The 22,135-nt window shown below is 40.4% G+C and overlaps 1 protein-coding gene across 16 annotated transcripts in view; it reads right to left on the bottom strand.

Moving 5' to 3' along the window:
* The window catches only part of LOC105689265 (QRFP-like peptide receptor), a 37,459-nt gene extending 17,689 nt beyond the window's left edge, over positions 1–19,770 (bottom strand). For 6 of the 16 annotated variants that reach the window (XR_007279211.1, XR_007279213.1, XR_007279215.1 and 3 more), the window contains exons 1-3: positions 18,624–19,628; positions 17,434–17,987; positions 14,382–14,512 (exon numbers count right to left, since the gene is read on the bottom strand). Coding sequence is in view for 11 of the 16 variants with exons in the window: in XM_048657820.1 (XP_048513777.1) it covers positions 14,382–14,512; positions 17,434–17,599 (297 nt within the window). In the remaining 5 variants the exon portion in view is untranslated. The other 10 variants (XM_048657810.1, XM_048657812.1, XM_048657814.1 and 7 more) reach the window with 10 other exon arrangements.
* Between the last annotated feature and the right edge of the window lie 2,365 nt (positions 19,771–22,135).

The following is a 22,135-nucleotide window of genomic DNA, read 5'->3' as shown; positions in this document are numbered from 1 at the left end:
ATTTGCAAATTTTCTAACACCGAAAGAAACATCGAGTCCCCCCTCTGCCCCGTCCTCGTCGCAATAATCCTACGGGACATCCGAACAAACCACGTTGATTTGTTTCACGCAAATACACGGGACTTTCATGGCGTGTGTATTTTTATCCGATAACGATATTGAAAATTTATCTCAACGTTCGCTTTTACCACCGGGGGCTGATATTCCGTACGTATGTTCCGAATGAAGCAACGAACTGTGAGCGCGTAGCGCATCCATCTGTCGAGAGTATCGGAGGGAGAAAGGAGAGTGAGGAAGGAAGGAAGGAAGGAATCGGTCGGTCTGAAAATGCTTTTCACTACACGTCAACGTTGATAAAGCAATTCGCCTTCGGTTTATATAATGGGTACAAAGTTAACGCTGTATAAGCGGAAATTAATCCATGTGTAGCAGAGAAATACCTAAGGGGTACCGAATACCCAGGAGCAGCGTTCGAGACTCACCACCACCACTCCCCCTCCCCGAAGCTTCAAGACTATACCGCCGCGTAGTAGGTGGGTAGTAATTATTCGATCCTATGAAGCAATTCGCGAGCTCCTTCTACCTTCGAATCAACCGCGACGTAACGTTACGTGCTACCTTAAGAAATTACGTTATACCTATAGACAGTCTCGATTGCAGAAACGACGTCATCTTCTGTAACGTGCTCTCAATATTACACGAGTTAGTTTGTCGAAATTGAGGGGAAAAAAAAAGAAACAAATTTCGTGCACGATCTATTTTTGAAGGAGGTACACGAGTTTAAAAAAAAAACAGAAAAGGAAGTCGTGATAATCGAGAGGCGAAAAACTGAGATGGAATATTTGAAAATTTCAATTTCACTTGTCCGACAAAATTCAATCATAACATCGATGAAATTTTCAAAATTCCGTGAGAAATGAATTAATACGGAAAATACCGTTATGAAAATTCCTTCCACACAGTAAATACATACGCACAGAGGAAATTAGCGTACTTATAATGACCTTTGAAACGGAGTCGATGCCTTGAGTTTTAGGGAATAATTATCGCTTGACATTATACATGTGTATACATGTATATATAATCTGGTTTCTCAGCTAATTTTCCCGTGCCGTCGGAAAGTTTAATTTCCTATATCCACAGCTGGAGGTTAACGATTAATTTCTCAAGTAAACAACTATCCGGTGTATACCGCGTATACCATGTATATTTATACACACACCGTGGAGGGTTGCCTTGGCTGACGCGTCATCCCTCAACCCCCTTTCAGGTTCAATTCTCATCGACTCCTTTGACGTTAAACTAACGATACCGACCAATTTCTGTCACTTTCTCACGTGCGACAGACTTCTAATGACATAACGTTTTACCTCACTCAGTTTTCCGCACCCGGTATCCACGCCGTACCTTCGCTACCTACGCATATACGCGTAAAATGACCCGATACTTTTTTCTACCCTTCCGTCCCCAAAGGGCAAGAAAAAAAAAAAAAATTATGAAATTAAAATCGTAAAAGAATAAGAATAAAAAAAACTTCTCCACCGTATATCGACTAATTTTCGCGTTTGCAGACATTTTTTTTTCGCTTTTCCATCGTTTGCAGAACGATGTAGACATAGGAGAGAGATGATTATAATGTTCTCGATTTCCTCGAGCTTTTTTCATTTCGCTTTTTACAGCGTTCTAGCTGCGGACGCGTCCTTTTTTCTGTTTGTCGCTGGTCGTTGTAAATACGCAAAAAGTAACAAAAACAGCGCGGCCGAGTTTGACGCACCCTGCACGCGCTTTATTTTAACTTCAAAAAAAATGACGCACCCTTTACGCGCTCAATTTTGACTTGAAAAAAAATGACGCACCCTGCACGCGCTTAATTTTGACTTAAAAAAAAATGACACACCCTGCACGCGCATAATTTTGACTTCAAAAAAAATGACACACCCTGCACGCGCATAATTTTGACTTCAAAAAAAAATGACGCACCCTGCACGCGCTTAATTTTGGCTTTTGAAAAAAATGACGCACCCTTTACGCGCTCGATTTTGACTTGGAAAAAAATGACGCACCCTGCACGCGCTTAATTTTGACTTCAAAAAAAATGACGCACCCTGCACGCGCCCAATTTTGACTCCAAAAGAAATGACGCACCCTGCACGCGCTTAATTTTGACTTCAAAAAAAATGACGCACCCTGCACGCGCTTGATTTTGGCTTTAAAAAAAATGACGCACCCTGCACGCGCTTAATATTGACTTGAAAAAAAATGACGCACCCTGCACGCGCCTAATTTTGACTTCCAAAAAAATGACGCACCCTGCACGCCCTTAATTTTGACTTAAAAAAAAATGACACACCCTGCACGCGCATAATTTTGACTTCAAAAAAAATGACACACCCTGCACGCGCATAATTTTGACTTCAAAAAAAAATGACGCACCCTGCACGCGCTTAATTTTGGCTTTTGAAAAAAATGACGCACCCTTTACGCGCTCGATTTTGACTTGGAAAAAAATGACGCACCCTGCACGCGCTTAATTTTGACTTCAAAAAAAATGACGCACCCTGCACGCGCCCAATTTTGACTCCAAAAGAAATGACGCACCCTGCACGCGCTTAATTTTGACTCCAAAAAAAATGACGCACCCTGCACGCGCTTGATTTTGGCTTTAAAAAAAATGACGCACCCTGCACGCGCTTAATATTGACTTGGAAAAAAATGACGCACCCTGCACGCGCCTAATTTTGACTTCCAAAAAAATGACGCACCCTGCACGCCCTTAATTTTGACTTAAAAAAAAATGACGCACCCTGCGAGCGCTTATTTTGACTTCGAAAAAAATGACGCACCCTGCACGCGCTTAATATTGACTTGGAAAAAAATGACGCACCCTGCACGCGCCTGATTTTGACTTCAAAAAAAATGACGCACCCTGCACGCGCTTGATTTTGGCTTTAAAAAAAATGACGCACCCTGCACGCGCTTAATATTGACTTCAAAAAAAATGACGCACCCTGCACGCCCTTAATTTTGACTTCAAAAAAAATGACGCACCCTGCACGCGCTTAATTTTGACTTCAAAAAAATGACGCACCCTGCACGCGCTTAATTTTGACTTCAAAAAAATGACGCACAGGGTCAAAATTAAGGGCGTGCAGGGTGCGTCATTTTTTTGAAGTCAAAATTAAGCGCGTGCAGGGTGCGTCATTTTTTTTGAAGTCAAAATTAAGCGCGTGCAGGGTGCGTCATTTCTTTTGGAGTCAAAATTGGGCGCGTGCAGGGTGCGTCATTTTTTTTGAAGTCAAAATTAAGCGCGTGCAGGGTGCGTCATTTTTTTCCAAGTCAAAATCGAGCGCGTAAAGGGTGCGTCATTTTTTTCAAAGCCAAAATTAAGCGCGTGCAGGGTGCGTCATTTTTTTTTGAAGTCAAAATTATGCGCGTGCAGGGTGTGTCATTTTTTTTGAAGTCAAAATTATGCGCGTGCAGGGTGTGTCATTTTTTTTTAAGTCAAAATTAAGCGCGTGCAGGGTGCGTCATTTTTTTCCAAGTCAAAATTGAGCGCGTAAAGGGTGCGTCATTTTTTTTGAAGTTAAAATAAAGCCTTTCCAGGGTGCATCATTCTTACGAGAGTCGAATTAAAGAGTCCTCAGGGTGCGTCATTCTTACGAGAATCGAAATCAAGAGCTCCCAGGGTGCGTCGCTCTCGACAGAGTTGAATAAAAAATCATCATGATGCGTCATTCTTAGGAGAGTTAATTAAAAAATGTTCGGGGTGCGTCATTCTGACAAGACTCAGAAGAAAGCATATCTCGGGTACGTCATTTCTGACAGCTACCAGGAGTTATTAGAAATCTAGTAATTGATCAAAAATTAATCACGGAATTGAAAAACATTCAGGAAACACAGGTAAAAAAATTAAGGATGATGACAAAGTGGTAATTCTTTGCATTTTGATCTCGGAAACAAGAATCTGATAACAAAATTTGACAACGACCTGTTGAGAACTAATTTAAAGTGAGATGACTATCTCGTACAAATTATTTTTATCCTTCTAATCCTTTCAGATTCTTTCGTGCTGTCGATTCAATCACGGATAAATATTTCTTTACGTGTTACACGCACATATCTACCAAGAACGGAATTACGACAATGCAGCGTGAATATAGGGTGAATCAACTATGCCAACTAAATTCTGGGGTGATTCCGAAGATAATTTGAATAATAATCCGACCATAAAGACTAGAGACGAAGTACGCGAAGACAGGGTGTGTCTTAAAATTTCTAGGCAAGTATCCGACCCTCTCGGGAGAAATGAACGGGGCGATCGAGGCGGTGTGTAGTCGGACGACACGCGGGGGAGCCAGAATGGTTTTTTAAGCTCGAATGAAAAGTAGACGTACGCGTCGATGCCCACCCCCTTTTTATTCCTTATCTACATACGTATTCGTATACATGCGATCGGGTTCGATAGAAAAAAAAAAAAAATCGATAAGAGGTGGGCAAAAAGAACGTGAGAAAAGGATCGGAAGAATATCCGAAGCGATTCTTGGCGATGAAAAATTTCGCGATAACCCTCCGTTACCTCCGGACAAAATATCCTCATTTGGTAAAGTTATCCTTTGATTTGTCCAAAGGATATAACTTGCCCCAAGGATATTTTCTCTCGAGGATATTCTATCCGATGGATAATTCGCTCAAAGGATATTCTGCCCGAAGGATATTTTGTATTGAAAATTTTAGGGAAACCTCACGTTTTCGGCTAACTCTGAACCCCTGTGGATCGAAACAATTAATTCGAAGAACTTAAAAGCTTTATATCGAAGACTCGGAAGAATTTCAGGCCATTCACGTTTCATACGGACGGAGAGGTGGGTACGTGTAACCGAATGCTCTTCATATTTTACTTGATGAAAAGTCTGCTTGAAAAAAAGTGAAGCGAAGAGAATTAGAAAAAAAATAAATAAGCTCGTGTCGTTTCAACGCTTTTGTAAGCGTATATCCGCAACCCCCGTCTACATTCTCGTATTTATTTCGCATTAGGGTACGTATACAGGTACTCATCTCGTGTAAATAAATTTTCCTCACAATTAGTTTCGCGATTCTCCCATTCAACCCCACAGCGGAATACACGCGTGAGCAAGGGTTGCATAATAAAGGCGTGTGCACCGATAAAAGAAAAGCCGATGCGAGTTACAAAATAAAAAAAAAAAGGGTTTTTCAACAGAAAAAGAAAAGAGTGTAAAAAAGCCCCGACAAAGGGGGATGAAAAAAAAAATCGCTATAACGTCCGCACTTGTACATGGTGGATACGTACGTATGCGTCGATGGATGTTTTTTTTTCGCGCGTTTGAACATTTTTTTTTCTTTACCTTTTCTCTCTTACATTTATAGAGAGATGTGTATCATAATATTTTATAACATTCGCGTATAGCGGTGACAAAAAGGGGGAGGTTTTCAACCTGCAACCCACTTCAAACATTGCACGCACAGTTTTGCACTATTTATACACCGGGCGAGTGTATAAATAATTAGGGGGAAGGGTTGATAAAATAACTGCAGATACGATGGATGGAGTTGACCTTTTCTTTTTCTCTTCTCAAATATTAATAATTTTGCACGGGGTGCAACTCGAGGCGAGAATTATTTTTCCCATTTACTACGGCAGCGGTTGATCGATCTGAGTGTATACGTGTACATCGGTATAGTGGTAAAAATGACGTATTACGAGTATTAATATATTTTATTCACGGGAGAGCATAAGGTTCGCAGTACACCCGGTAGGTAGGTACGGGTCGTCGACCGTGAACCCCCCAGAGATCGCGAGTGCCAATTTTATTTCACGTGCTGGAAATCGAGTCTCAAAATCGATGGTGAAAATATCTCCTATCGGCCTCCGGATGGATGTAATGAACACCTCGAAAAATTTCAAACCTTCAATATCATCGCTTTATTACATGCACGTGATAATTATCGATCGGTATTAAAATATCGCATAGGGTAGCGTGCGGTTCGCGTGTCGTTCGGCGATAATAATTATCTCCTCATTTACTGCGGCAGACTGTATGGATACCTCAACTAAATATATACATCTAACGAACGTACGAAATTTAACGAATCGAAACCGAGCAAATTTTCGAAACGAGGTAAAAAAAAAAAGAGATGGGGTACAAAAAACGAAAAACTGAACAGCAAAAATCTTTCGTATCTTTGAACGAAATCGTATGCAACGTCACGATTTTAATGCAGTATTAAAATCATATGAAGGCAAATGTGAAAAAAATGTTTGTTTCGTTCCTTTATGGGGCTCGCTTTTTTCATTTTATTTATTTATTCATGAAAAATGCACCGAAGGGTTTATATCCTGCTGGGAAAAGTTTTTTACATGCGTATAAACTGTATATATACCTGTACCCGTGTTTGCGTGTGAGAAATGGAGAAAAAAAAAAATTGCAACGAAAAACAGAAGCGTCGTATAATGAGAAATGAATGAAAAAAAGGATAGCGGGGTAAAGCGGGAGAAAAAAAAAAAAAAATAGGTGAAACAGAGGAAAAAAAAAATGTAAAAAATTGACACCCGCGTTAGGTGCGCTCAGGATATACGTGAGGAGAATAATTATGAACGTGTGTCTGAAGGACAAGGACAATATAACCGTGTATAACAGCGACGGGGGCGGTTAACCCCTTCCATCCCCTTTTCGCGACCGCCATCTTCAACCACCGGGGATATATTCTTGACTCGTGTCACCTATAAACCAGCTATACATGTATAACCTCGCTGCGGAGCAGTCTACTACTTTTCAAAGAAGGGAGGCGAACGAGATGAAGAGAAAGAAGACCAACAATAAGGATGAGGAAGGTGAAAAAAATAAAAAAAGGCGATGAAACTCGCTTTGTTTGCCACGTGGGATTTTTCCCCCGGTGTCAGATATTAACCAACGATATAATGTAAGCCGCGAACGCGACGTAACGCGACAGCGATCTGGGGGGAGCCGAATATTATGAGGCGAACAACAAACCGTGACCTTCTCGCCGTTCACCCCCATCGTCGTCGTTACCGCGGTCGTTGCGTCATTGTTACTTTTGTGATTTCACTTAACTTCGTCGTGTACCGGACACTGCGTGCCCAAAACCCCCACAAAATTTCAAATGAAAAAAAAAAATTGAAACCGAAAAATAGAAACGCTTGTGGCGCGAGTAATTGAAACGTCCATTTTTGAGTGTGAAGATGAAATTGATCGCGGTGTAAGAGAAGCCTGGTATCTCAGGAGTGATTTTTTTCGCTTCAACATTTCTTGGCCATCGGAATAAAAATATTCTTCGAGGACCATTACAGACACCATTTATCAAGAGATGCGAATACAGCTGCTGCAGATACATTCCGTTGTAATCTCTGCTTCGGTATATATGATGAGGGCGTTTGAATTATAGCGTAGAAAACGCGAGTATAGATCGATTTTTCTATTATTAGCAATTATGCGCCTGGCAGCTCTGATTGATCTGACGTAGAATCCGAAGTAGAAAATCGAAAAACGAAATAAGAAAAGAAATCGATTACCTCATCGAGATACGTTGTGTAATACAAGTATAGAAGAATCTATACGTAATAACGAATCTGCGGAGACTGCGATGAATATATTAAGAACAAAAAAAAAAAAAGAAACGGAGAAAAGAAATGAATAAATTAGCGAAAATCTTCGCGCTCTGATATCGCCAATTAAAATATTGTGCAATAGGATTTTATTCATCGGAATACGATTCACGGTGAAGTAGATAACCGTTGGACTTGAGCATCGCGTATTTTATAATAAATAATGACCCTTGAAAAATTATGACGTAAATTCTGATAAATTATCGCGAATTAATACACGGAGTGGATCCTCTTGAACGTACAGGTATTAAATATCGTTTTAATATTAGAAACGGACTTGAAATATGTCGGAACTTCTGGAGGAGAGTAAAATAAAGAAAAAAAATAAAAATATATATATAGAGAAAATCGACGGGATTGCGGTCCGTTTCAAACATACTTATACGCTAGCCGCATAATGCGAGCTTTCACGAAGCTCTTTGAACTCTGGCTACGGTATAACTCTCCGCATATAACCTCGGCAAAAGTCTCGAGTGCGACGTCAGAATGGATTTCCTTTTGGGGAGCTTGAGTTTGTCATCTCATTTCAATCCGCTCATTTCACTCGGAGTTAAGCTCGTTCGGTTAACGGTTTTTCCTCATGGAAAAATTCAAGTGATTTCTTCATAGCTCTACGCGGCGTCTGACAACGTTTCTAATAAACGTACGTGGAAGAGAAATACGAAGGAAAGAGGGAAGGAAAAAAAAAATAACTATTTCACTTGCATGAGAGGGAAGAAAAAAAATAAATAAAAAACAGGGGAAAAAGGAAACCGTTCCCGAAACTGCAGATGTTTTCTACCGGCAATTCGGGTCTACGGGGGGTTATACGGTATTCCGCTGTCGTGAGGTACATGAGGCAGGCAGAAGGTAAACAAAAACTTGATAAAAGGTCAGCTCGCCAATTGATTTTGACCTTCGGAACGACCGTCGACCGAGTGCTTTGTTCCACGAGATATATTTCTCGCGCGAAAGCCCTGCTTTTATTCCCGCTTCTCGTCTTTCGGAAAACCCAGAGAGAAAAAAAAAAAAAAAAAAAAAAAGGATTCCGATATCCGCCACACCGACGCGTCGTAATACAAACGATGAGGACCTTTTTGCCACGCTAGAATCTTACCTCGTATATATATATATATAGAAAAAAGTAAGGTTGGGTACCTACTACTACGTGATCCCTATTAAATCGTTCGGTGAGAAGTAGGCGGCGCGGGAAAAGGAAAAATTATTTTCACCTTTCCCTTTTTTCATTTTACCTCATAAACGCCAATCTCAGCATCACGATCCGAAAATTCGCTCGTACAAATCGCGGAACGCCCGTTCAAGCGTAGAAACGGAAAGTCAAAGATGGGGCTAAAATTCTCTCGGAATTTCCAGACAAATTTTTATTTCCTCAGACTCCCTTCCTCCCGGTATTCGTTACGTATATGGATAAGTAAGGTGTTCGGGAAATGCGAGAAAAAAATCATCTTTTCGAATCGAAATCTTTTTCGCAAATTCCAAAAAACAATTCGTACGTCTACCTCGTCTGGACAATGGTAAAAGAATGCACATACGATCATCCTACGAACCGAATCGAGCCCGAAAAAATATGTCATCACCGTGTACTAGGTACATAAATTCACGTACGGTATACTACAGCTTTTCGTGATGATCCTTTCGCGATTTGGTCGATATAACTGCGAACGGGGCGCAAAAGGCATCGAACGTAGGACCGATGCCCACCACCACCCTCCCCCTCCCCCACGAAAGCCTGGCACTCCACGAGAAACTATACGTGTATAAAGGATTTCACAGGATAGCCAGGAGTTGATCCTTTCATCCTTTGACCCGGTTCTTCTCTCGGATTGACCTTTTCCAAACCGAATCCCCCTTAACTCCTATTGGAAATTTAACGTAATAACATTTCCGACTCCCGTGGGCGCATCCAAATTCTAACGGCACACGAGGTACGGCTACGTACACACGAGCGAATCGACGAGAAAAACTTTTTACACGAACAAGGAGTCCGCCTGTACGCCGGACAGGCGTTACGCGCCTCCGTCATTAACACACGTTCGTTCCCACGTTTCCGGACTCGTTGCGTTACTTGATCAGATTTTTTAAAAGAAAAAAAAAAAAAAAAAGTAGAAATAAAAATAAAAACGGAGGCGCATCGTCAGCGGGCATGAGATTTTGAAATTACCAAAAATAATCCAATGTCCTGACAAAGGAGGGATTTGAGAAAGAAAAAACAAAAATACAATAAAAAATGGAACAAAATGAATAAAAATGAACAGCTCGTTCTTCTTCCGCGGTATGATCGATCATCGCATCGCGGTATCGCGAAATGTCGAGATTCGGTATAGAAATTTTTAATCACCGCGTGACGTGTTATACCCCCCCGCCCCCCCCCCCCTGCGAGGTGTGTGTGTTCTATTTTTTAACAACGTGTGTACGGGCGGTAGTTTGCGACACTCGAGATATAATAAGAGTCCTTGAAAAATCCACCCAACAATTTCGCGTTGTATGCTCGAATTCTAATTGCTCGTTGTCTACGAGCAATTATAGATCCTGACGCCCGACGATATCCCCGCGGTATCGTGCGTCGGGTATAGGAAAAAAAAATTACGGAGACATAAGCGATGGAAAACGCGGAGTTCAGGGCGTTGGATATCAGGATACAAAATTATAAATGGGGTTGTCACGTTGGCTAATGAATTCGGCGGTGGATTCTCGTAATTAATATCAGGTTGAGCGTAATCGATTCGCGGGGGTGGGATGGCGGGGGGTCCTACGACGCGGCATCGACAGGTACATATGTATCGCCTGTACATTTACCTATGTACCGTGCGCGAAAAATACATCGATGATCAATGGCGAAAATTATTCGTTCACAATAAAGGTGGAGGATATTTTTAAAAGCCGATTCTCGAGCGTGCCTATAACTTGGGGGTAAAAATCCATTTGCGTCGAATTTCGGTCCCGTTGGATTTATCGGACTCTGTCGCAAAAGTAATTACCCGTTAAAATTCGCGGGGTTCGCACGCCGCCCCCACGGTCTTCGATTTTACATAAGGGCTCATTAATTGAGCCGCATATCGGGCTGCCAACGAGTCTTACGCCACTGTACCGGCTTACGTAAAAATTTACTCGTAAGAAACTCCGGGACCGTTCCAGAATCCCCCCCTTTTTTTATCTCTCTCGTGGTAGTTTCTTATACACATCGCCGTTTTTCTCTTCTCATTTTCATTTCCTTTCTTCGCTTCTATTTTTTTAATATCTCGGATAGATTGAATCGCGGCATCGGGAACATCGGTGAATGCGATCCGTAATCCTCTTCTTCCCCCCCCCCCCCCCCCCCGTCCCCCCCTTTTTATTCGAGGATTTTTCTTTCACTTCGTACATACGATAGCCCGTACACGACGTGTGTGCGCGGTATATTTTAATACATCCCCATACAATTGAACCAGAGTCGATTGGAATTCTTACTCAATAATCGATCGTGTACCCCGAATTGGCTTATATCTCCCCTTCCTTTCTCATCATTTATTGCGTCTTTTGTTCGATCCCAGATATTGCTACTGTCATATTTTCAGTATTTCCCTCCGATCAATCCGACATCCGTCCGTCCTATTTTCTCTACAATATATACGCCGGAGGAATCGCATGAAATTTTCCAAGTAAAAAATCTCGCAGATTATTTTACCCTTTGGCAATAATTTTTCCCCTCGCGACGGAAACACGAAAAAGAATTAGCAAATTTTGAAAATCTACACTCGCACGTGCGTAAGTCGCGCTCATTTGAATTATTATTTGACAAACAAGGGGCAGCGGCAGGGGGGGGGGCGGAATACCGATAAACAATAAAAGCCACAGGTGCGATATCTGGATCGGTGTAAATCACAATAGATCATGCGCGACTTAGGTGGGTCTGTAGGTATTGTACGTGGACTTTAACCGCGAGGACGACTGTAACAAATCGATGAATCTATCTCGAGGGAAACGCGTAGCCGGCGATCGTGCATAACGAATATCCCTATACGCATCGAATACTGGAATCTGCAGTTGGGAAATTCCACCGTCAGCCTCGTAGAAAAAATACCCTAACTAGGATACTAACATCAACCGCACGAGTAATTCACCGAGAACTATGAAATACGAATCTCAAGGGACGAGACAAAAAACGAAAAATTGAAGAAAATAAAAATAGTAAAAAAAAAAGAGACTATGAACAAGAAGAAGAAGTAGAAAATGAGAAAGTTTCTCGCTAAAATACCTGCATTACAGATACCATTCATATATATATGTGTAACACCGAAGAAACTTTTTTATTTAGTGTACAATTCTTCATTCTCCACTTTTTTTTTGGGATTTTTTTTTTTTTCGTTTCGTTAAATTTTCGTTATTTCTTTCATTAATCAGATTTGTGAGATTTTTTTTTTTCTTTTCATTGTCCTATTCATCATCTTTGTGTGCGGGGAAAAAGAATGATAAGAAAAGAGAAAAAAAAGGATGAGATAAAAGCAAAACTCTCGGTACACGTCGGATTTGTTATATATTTTATAATAAAGAACGAATGTATGCACACTAATTACTTTGCCCCCCGTGGATATGGTGGCATATAACAAGGCGAGGGTAGGTATAGGTATGCAGGTGTACGGGTAGGTGGTGGTTGTCGCAGGATATAATTGAAAAGAAAAGTTAAGAGAAAAGGATGAAAATGAAAAGTACGAATTAGCAGAGAAAGGATCGAAAGAGAAAAAAAACTAAAGAAATTTAATCTCGTAAAGATACACGAGCAAGGTAAAAGAGCTAATTGCAGCGTCACGCGGTATCAAATCATTTGTCAAGCTATAATATTAACAATTATCGAAATTCCAATTATAATTATACGCAATTGAGCGCGGTGTATTTTTTACGTTAGTATCATGATCGCCATCAATATAGATTATAGAGTATAATGATATTCGAAAAAGAAAAAAAAAACTCTCTTTCTTATTCTCTCTATTCCTTATCCTTTTTCTTTATACTTTTCAATTCTTGTATCGGGATTCAAGATGAGAAAACCCTCTCCAATTATAAGATTCTTCCACGAACGAATAGATTTTAGAACCAAATAACCTGAGCCAGTCAAGTACGGAGTACGACGTACGTATCTGACGTGTATCACGTACGGTACATCGGCATATCTACTGGCTGTTGTCACTATAAAGTGTGACCAATCATTCAATCATCCAACGTGTCTGAACAGCTCGATATTATTACATTCGTACGATCTTCTCGTCAGTTTAAAGCACCCGCAATTTTCATTACGACGCGTCTCAAGTCTACGAAATATCGTACCATCTTTTCCCCATCGTACAAGAATCATTGACGATGTGTAACAATTTTTTTCGGATAAAAAATAAAAATGGGCGATGAGCTTTTCTTTATTTCTTTTTTTCTTCGTACTCGAAGACGAATGAGGCGAATCAAAATGGAACCAGATGAATTTGAATTCAAAAGGGGAGTGTACAGGTGTATCGGTATGAATGTAAATGCAATGTAAGAGATTATCAACTTTTGTTAGACCGCTTTCTTTCGCTTCGTATTATTTTAATTTCGTGAAATTTTTTTTTTCGTTAGGTCGGTCGGAATATAAAGTTACTCGTAATGAGGTGAACGTCGCGCCGTATTACCGACGAGCTTTTCGAGCTTTTCCGCCGCGGTCTTTATATTATCTTGAGACGACACAGGGGAAAACGCGCATATAGTAGTAGCTACTAGTCTAGTTGACTTTGAATGAAAATAAAGTATAAAATTCGTGCCAAGTTCTATAAATGTAACTATACGTGTGTGTATCCACACATCCCCTTCCTGGCGCGTACGGTAGAGTCTAGTTCCAAATTGAAACGCTGCTGCTTCTTCGAAACTATAGTATATGCAACGTAATAAGCGCGGACAATATTTAACGACCGATAAACCGGAAGACGTTAATTCAGAAAAATTCACATCACGCCGAATACCGTAAATCAAATCCTAATCATTTTCGAAAAAAATCATCGAACGATCGATGGATTTTAATCGGGTCAGTCGCGCTCCAGATTTCAGCAACGGTTCGACAAAAAAAGCTCATTACTGAGTCAGAAAATATGATCGTACCGTAGATAAAAAAAAAAACAAAAAAAAAGCAAAAAAACTGAAAATTCGTAACGAACAAGTGCGGGGAGGTAGAGAGAATTTGTAGTTTGGAGTGGGTTTCGGTTCGGTGAATCGGTGAATGGTACGCGCAGTATAAAGCCGTTGAAATTCTTGACTCATGAGTTTGCTTTTGTCTGAATTATTGCGGGCGATGATTGCCTGTCGTTAACCCGCAAACATCGCGCAGCGGAGAGACTGAAGAGGAGAACAGAGAAACGTGAAACGCGTGTACGAGGACCGTTACCCGCGTCTACGGGTCCGCATACTCTATGGAAAACGCGCTAGTTTCGCTCTCGCCTGTATTCCCACATCCAGCGTATACCTAGCGAACGCCGAAATCACCCCGAGTGGGCGCGCCCGTTGGGGTACATGTACATCGGATTTCGTATAATATTCCCGTTAAATTTAGACCCCGAAGATATTTCGGGATTATCGCGTTATCTGGATGAATTCAGCCGATCTCGGAGCCGATCCGGGCGATGAAAGAAGCGAGTAAGACTGTCGCGCGCATTCGGAAGCGCGTAACGGGGGATCGGGATTCCATTTGATGTTCTCTCGTTCTCGAAAAATGGGGTAATTGAATTAGAACAAATTTCCTTACCTTGACTGGTATGCAGAATATGATTAAAAGGAGATCCGCAGTCGCCAAACCGCCGAGGAATACGTTCGTCGGTGTCGAAGGGAGCGGTCTCAAACGAGGACACAAGGTGGAGGCGATTATCAGCAGGTTTCCTGCAAACGAAAAATAATTTAAAAAAAAAAACGATTAATTTTGGGGGGAGTGTAAAACGAACCTAATCAGTATTGTTACAGATGAGAAAAAAGAAGGGTTGAAACACAAAGACTCGTAATGCGGATTAATGGTTAATATGCGGAGTTAGCGTACGTAGTCGTGAGCCACTACTGCACTGTACGCGGTTTTCGTATACGGGCTGTGCGTCTCTTTTAATTAACAACTTTGCAGTGAGATTTTCTTCAACCTCAAACTCGGCATCCCGCGACCGCGATATACGCGAATTCGTCGAGCACACCGCATGCCGTAGGTATATAGGTATAGGACGTATGTAGACGATGCAGGTTTCACGTTCAGGGAATATAACGTAAATCGAGCAGAGGAGCACCCGGTTTTCCACCAAAACAGAAGATAGGTACACGCGTCGTGGGTTTTTCTATTCATTTTGTCATTTCGTTTTTTTGTTTTTTTTTTTTTTTTAATTCGTTTCAGCCATTCCGAATCTACACGCGGTGGGTATAAGCGCGTGTGAATGAACGAATGAATAAATATGAAGTTTTTTTTTTTTTTTTTTTCTTTATATTCCAGCGAACAAAAATTTTTTCTCATTTACGGTACCGTCCCGTGTAGATACGGCGTATGAATATCTCACGGACACAATAAATTTCACACAAAGTTGGATGCACGAAAATCATCTCGCCGAAGCTAATTGATGTTAATTAAAGAAGCCAATATTCATCTACGATAGCTATAATAATTACCAGGGTGCTATTATATTACCGTTAATTACGCAGCTTGTATTAAAAGTATTATTTTTTCTGTTTCTTTTTCTTTGACGTCGTACGAAAAATTAATTATTGTTTCGGTGTTTAAATTTGACTTATGCAAAATTGCCTACATGTGTTTTTCATAATCGATGCTAAGACAGTACGTACGATACAAATGGGGCACTTCGGTGAGCATATATAAAGTTACGCTTCGTCGTGTTCGGTATTTCGAGTAAAATTATAATTCGATTTTTAGAGGGTAAACAGATCTAAATCAAACCCCCATGTATGTGCCCGCTCGCTTCGAGCCCCTCCGAAGTTTATGTTAAATTACCTGCGATGACGAGATAAACGTTAAATAACCACGCGACTTTTTACCGAGCCTATAGTTCGACCTGCTACCCCCGAGGATAATTTTGTTTATCCAAAGCCGGAGTTTTTTTCTTTTAATTTTTTTTCTTTTTTTTAAATCCGCGCTGCGCCGGACAAGAGTTTTTTCCAATGAGAATCTCGTTCGGATTTCGATCGAACCGTACGGGATCTGCATTTTTTTCACGTTGATTTTATTTCGTCCTTTCTCGTTCCTGCAAATTGCTATAACGTACGGCCGAGATGAATGGAACGAAAATTAACGCGACGTCCTCACTGAGAACCTCAGTAAAATTAGCGATGTAATGTAAGTTAGTTAGACGAGCACTTTTCGAAATGCTCGATTCGGTTACGACGTTAAACGTCAACGTTGAAAAGGTACTATAATAACATCTCTCCGAGTCTAGTCAACGTACAGCCATTTTGATTTTCCATCAGCCGCACCCTTTTTTCCCCCCCCTAATAATTATCTTTTTTCGTTATTTCGTTACTTTATTTTAATTAAAAATCACGCGTCCTCTGCAACCCCCGCAGTTATAATATATCATCGCGCATATTTTTCTGATAAATATGAATATACAAATCGAGAAAAGAAAAAAAAAAAAAAACATTAAAAACGCCATCAAAGAAAACTGTGGGGGGGTAATTAATAATTTTTACTGCGAGCCATTCGCGGGCCACGCCCCCGTCGCTCTGCACCGTTGCACCGGATGCGAATAGTTTCCTTGGTCCTTTTTTTTTCTTTTTTTTCTTTTTTTTTTTTTCGAAATAGATGGCTAATGATCGTGACCGTGTACAAGAGGTCGAGATTCCGGGGGGCGGGTAAAACGTTTCAAGTCTCTGAAACGAAAGTCGCGCGGTTGCGGTTCGTCGTGCATCGGAAATTCCGCGTAGATCGCGCTCGCTATCGTAACTTCAGCGTTACTTTTTTCCCCTCTTTTGCCTCACCCACTTCGTGATCAGAGCGCGCGGTCTGTTGAACTTTTTAGAAAAGATTTTCTTCTCCACTAGCCCACGTGATTCCAACGGAGCACCTGCAGCGTAGTTTCCGACGTGTGTCGAAGACAGTTTATCGTCTTTTAGTTCACTCCTCCCCCCCCCCCGTTATATCCGCGCTCGAAACGTATCGGTACAGAGTCTATGGTACGCGAGACCTACACGGACTTGGCGATTTTCTAATATTTTCCGCTCGTCGCTTCGCTCTTTTTGTCGGTACGGAAAAATCGAACACCGTTTTCTCTCGGGGTCCTCGTGGTTAACGTACTGCGCGATTCCCTATACCCTCCTTCCAGTATCTATCACGTATATGGGATTTTTCTTTCATTTCTTTATTACTTTTTCCAGTATAACAAACCATAGGAGCCGCAGCAGCGGCAAAGCAGATGTTAAAATTGAAGAAGCAGCTGCTACCGCTGCGCTGGTGGTATTGGGTTTTTTTATTTTTTTATTTTTATTCTTCTTTATTTTATCTCTTTTTTTCGCGCTCTCGAACATCGCGCTGTATGTAGGTACGGTACACCTAACGCGTGAAGTGTCAGATTCTTATTCAAATTTTTTACTTCTCAAGATGACTTTGCGAACGGACGGGGATCATCGCGAGTAATTATTATGGAGAGGCTCTGACATAATCGCAATGAGAAAATTAATAAAAAAGAAAGATGAAATTTACGAACTTCGATAAATTGCCTATCTTCGAAGATAAGAAAAAAATAGCAATGCCGATTCCACCTGTGTTGGATGAAAATCCCTGCAGGAAAAAATAAAAAACTGAACGATGTACTCACCAGCTAAACCGAGACAGAAGGTAAAGCTGTATACGGCGAGAGCCGGAGCTAGTTCCTTCCATTTGAAATTAGTGAGAGATTCATCTACGTCGTAATCACCGAAATCGAATTTTACCGTAGCGTTCGTAACGTTGGTTTGCAGCGTCGGTACCAGATCCGTGGTCATCTTGACGATCGGAAATTTATCCGCGTCTCTTTACAATTTTTTTAATACAGATTACCAATCTGATTCAAATGCCCATATCGAACTTCGTTCGTATATCGGTTCCTCAATTCATCTTCCGCGGCACTCCGAACGTAGAGCGAATACACCAACGAAACTATAGTTCTATCTTCATTTTATTTCTCTCTTCGATTCCGCTCACTGAATTTATTCAATCCATTAATCGATCGTCGATCAATAATATGTATCGAGCGCCTTCTGCGCCGTCGATTCTGGACATCGTCGTTAATCGATTTAATTGATAACCATATTTTTTAATTCAAACGCATCGTCATTTCTATAAATAATTCTTATTTCCGGAGCTCTTCGAGTTATTTAATTATTTTAGGCTCTTTTTCATTAATTTATTATAATAATAATAACAACGACAATAATGATAATATTAATGAACGTTCCTCGAGTCTCGATAAAGTCAATTGATTTCGTATTATGTCCGTACACACGTACAGATATATTACGGGACTGCGATCTAGAGGAATTTACTCAAGTGACGGGATAAATAAATTAATCAAATCTCGATTATATACTCAAACAATAAATTCGAGGATATAATTTCACTTGTTGCGAGTATGAGAAAAAAAAGAAATAAAATAAAATAAAAATAATTATTCCGCACGTTCGCGTCACGTACCAGAAATACAGCGTATATAATGGTGTATACGTATGTATATGTACAGCGATAGTAGATATATAGTACATAGAGCTTTTACGGCAGCTGCTGCAAAAACGTATAATATAGAATAGAAGAGTTGCGTGCAGTTTTTTTTCCGTACTAGTTTTTGCAATTATAATTTTACCGAGTTCGAACAAAGAATAAAATAAAATCAAAAAAAAAGAAAAATGGAAATAAATAAATTATATAGTTCTCATTCGTGAGTCGATTCTACTGTCATTAATTATATCATTGTCATCATCATTATTTCATATTTAATTATAATTTTATATCAAATTTTAATATCCTTCTCACCCTTCGTCACATCAAAACTGCAGGAGCCTCCCTCTCATTTTCATATGTATGGATATATGCGTATATATAATTGCAGGGAGGGGGCGAAAAAAATATTTTTGGATAAAACACACGCGCACCAATCTATGTACGTTATAAGATTTCACAATTTGAAATGATTTTCCTTTGCCAAGAATAAAATTTGATGATTTTAATTCAAGCTAATTAATTTGCTTTACTTTTTCAACGTCGTGGTTTGTTGGTTCTTCCTTTTTCTTCGCAATGCAATAATTGTGTCATCGTTTGAATTAATTAAAATCGTCGTTATACGCTATATGATGATAATGACTAATATATTAATCTGCAGTTTCTTTTTTTTTTTTTTTTTTTTTTCTTAACGATTCTCCCTTTTTTACGCGCACAGTTGACGATTGCAGTTAATTTACGGTTTGAGGATGAGGATGAAAAATAAAAATGAAATAAAATAAAATTAAACTTTTTCTCTCTCTTGGCGGTTCGTATTACATCGAGACGTCGTCTCCAAGATTCGTTTATTCTAATAAGAGTCGATTAGCTCGTTCAATTTGAATTGAAAATTTTTTGTCTCTTCAATTTTTCGCTCGAATCTAAAATAAATTTCAACGGGCGTATATATTTTCGGAATATAAAAAAAGAATAAGAATTTTTTCACAACCAATCCAACGCGATTTTTTCTTTCTTTCTCTCTCCAAAATTATCCTCCTCCGTTCATCATTGAGATTTTGAAAGAAATAAAATTTTCCTCAATTACGCGAAATGATGTTCCGAATCAAACGTCAATGGATAACACACGTTCGTTCGTAAATAGAAGAAAGGCAAAAACTGAAAAAAAAAAAAAAAGAAAAAGAAAATAGAAAATAGAAAATAGAAAATTTCAAACGAATCAAGATGAAAAGCACAAATTGAAAGACCGTGGCGATATGATCATTTTATAGATCGGATTGTGTTTCTCGTTCTTCGTTATCTATTTTAACTTGAATTTCGTCTTTAATTTTCTACCTTCGGAACAACAACTACTGGTATCTTTGCTCTGGCGTGCTCGATTGAAATAAAAGCTCGCGCGTCTTGAGTTGGCCCAGCGAGTATCACGAGGTTGCGCCGTAAACTGACGAATGCGCGGCTTATAATCACGCGGATTGAAGAGGAACCCGCCACCACGAAGACGGCCGAACCTTCCCACCGTAAATCGCCGAGATAACAATTCGAATATAATATAAGTAGAATCAATTACCCTATTATGTGCTCAATGTACGCATAAATATCACCCATCGACACCGAAATATGCTACCTTTTAATCCCTACTTTCATATGTACTCGCGATTTGTACCCGTGTACGATACCAACTATGCACATTCATTCCGCTGAAGTTACACCCGTCATTACCCTACGTACACAATCGCGTACAAATCGGCGTACCCTATTAAAATGGTGCTAAAGTTTGACACGTGCTTTGAAATAACAAACAAAAAGAAGAAAAAAAAAGCTCACGCAACTCACATACGTATTCGCGTGTAGATACCTGTACATAGTTGTGTACGTACAATGCGACACGGTTGAATTACACCTGATTATATTGCCTACGTGACGATTCTTTATGATCCTACCATATACACACGACGAGTGTATGAAATGCATAAGCCATACGCGAACGCGTGCAGAGGCAAATGAAGCGAAAAAAGAAGAAGTAGGAATTAGCAAATCGCGTAGAGCAAGGTTGAATCCTCAACACCGGTGCAGATTTCTCATCATCATCGTCGTTAATGTTTTTTTTTTTCCTCAATACCAAACGAGCTTCCTGTGATTAGCCATAAATTTTTTTCCAACTATTTTTTTTGTCACGTATTTTTCATCTTTTTCCTCTCACCCGTCACACGTGGTGTTTCAGTGGTAACTTTACGTGGAAATAATCTCTGAATAGATAGCGAACGAAGTGATAGTGACGATAATAATTCGCGAGGCAGTCGAGCCGTTAAAGAGTTCAGGAATAGGCGGAACGTAACGACGATGATAAAAGACGATTACGGTTGTTTCCGCGTACATTTGCTTACACGGTTATCTGGATACTCCGTTTTTTTCCCGAGGTGAGTAGGTATTCCGAAATGCGGAGGAAAAGCCCGCGCCTCCGTGGACGGAAAAATTTCGATTTAAAAAAAAATGTAAAATAAGAGATAGAGAGAAAAAAAAAGATCGAGACGAACGAATGATTAATAAAAGTGACGAAATGAAGCGTGAATACGGAGAAAAGAAATTGGATCGCTCGAATTACATGACGTTCGATAATAATTCGTCCCGTTTCGCTGTTTCCAGGTGGAGCGAGACGAGAGGCGAATAGAATGAGTATATTATACGCGTACCGAGGGGTGGTCGGTATGGGCCGTGGCAGTATAAATTCCGTATCGAGTTAGAGAGATGAACCCCGGTCGCAAAGAGATACGAGATTGGCCGGGATCGGTTACACGGGAATTGAAATAAAAGGTATAACGCGCTGCTGGAAATCAAATTCTCCCGACGTTAAAACACGGCAGCGCAGTACCGACGTCGTAGATTTCACGCCAACACTTCCCATCCGTGAAAACGTTCCTACGCGAACGAAATGAAATATGAGATGAGCTGAAAACCCTGTTTGCAAATAATAAACAGGCTTTGTATACGTCCGCCGTATAGACGGAATATACGGCGCGAGATGGGGTGCGAATTTGAACGCGCCGAAACTTTGTTACGGTTTAATAGATTTACGCCAACAAACCTGAAAAGCTCAATCGAAAATGACCGAAAAACGAGGCGGACAATATAGCCTTTTGACGCGCCGAAGTTTCTCGTTTGTTTTAAATTTTTCTTCGCGGAAACGCGATTCGAAAAAAAAAAAAAAAAATTCACGTACGCGACCCTCGAAGAATAAAAATAAATGCAGACGTTCCTACGGATCGAACGCGAGTCGTGCCGTATTCCGTAAGTGGTGTTGGTGTAAGAATAACGTGGCGCGAACTTTGTTGGGTATAAATTTGATTTCTAGGGAGGGCTCGTATTATAAGATAAGTTTTAAGCGAGAGGGAGAAGAAGCGAGAGAACGTAAGATGTGAATGAAGACGAAATTAGACGAAAGTTTGAACTTGAAAGGTGTAAACCTGAATAAGGAGGGAAAGTGGAGGGGGGGTGGGGCGGGTACGGGGGATGTAAAATGTAAAAGGTGCAACGAGAATCGAGGAGAATTATAAGAGGGACGAAGTTATTGCGTCGTGTGTACTATACACGCCCTCGAAAAACATTCTCTCGTTAGCAAAGTTTAGTTTAGTTTTGTTTTGTTAATGCCCGAAGCGATGTGGACGTGTCGTCACTCCGTCACTCACCAGATACGGTAGTTGGGTATATAGGATTGTGATTTATTGCCCCCGGGTACATCGGAGTGACGTTATGTTCGTCTCACCCACACGACCATATCCAGAGAAGACGTGTAACTATCGCAACTCGACAAAACTTGCAATGAAATGAATAAA

Source organism: Athalia rosae, chromosome 7 (assembly GCF_917208135.1).
Source record: "Athalia rosae chromosome 7, iyAthRosa1.1, whole genome shotgun sequence".
NCBI lineage: Eukaryota > Metazoa > Arthropoda > Insecta > Hymenoptera > Athaliidae > Athalia > Athalia rosae.
The sequence above is the reverse complement of the archived record's forward strand: the minus strand, read 5'-3'. Positions and strand labels throughout refer to the sequence as shown.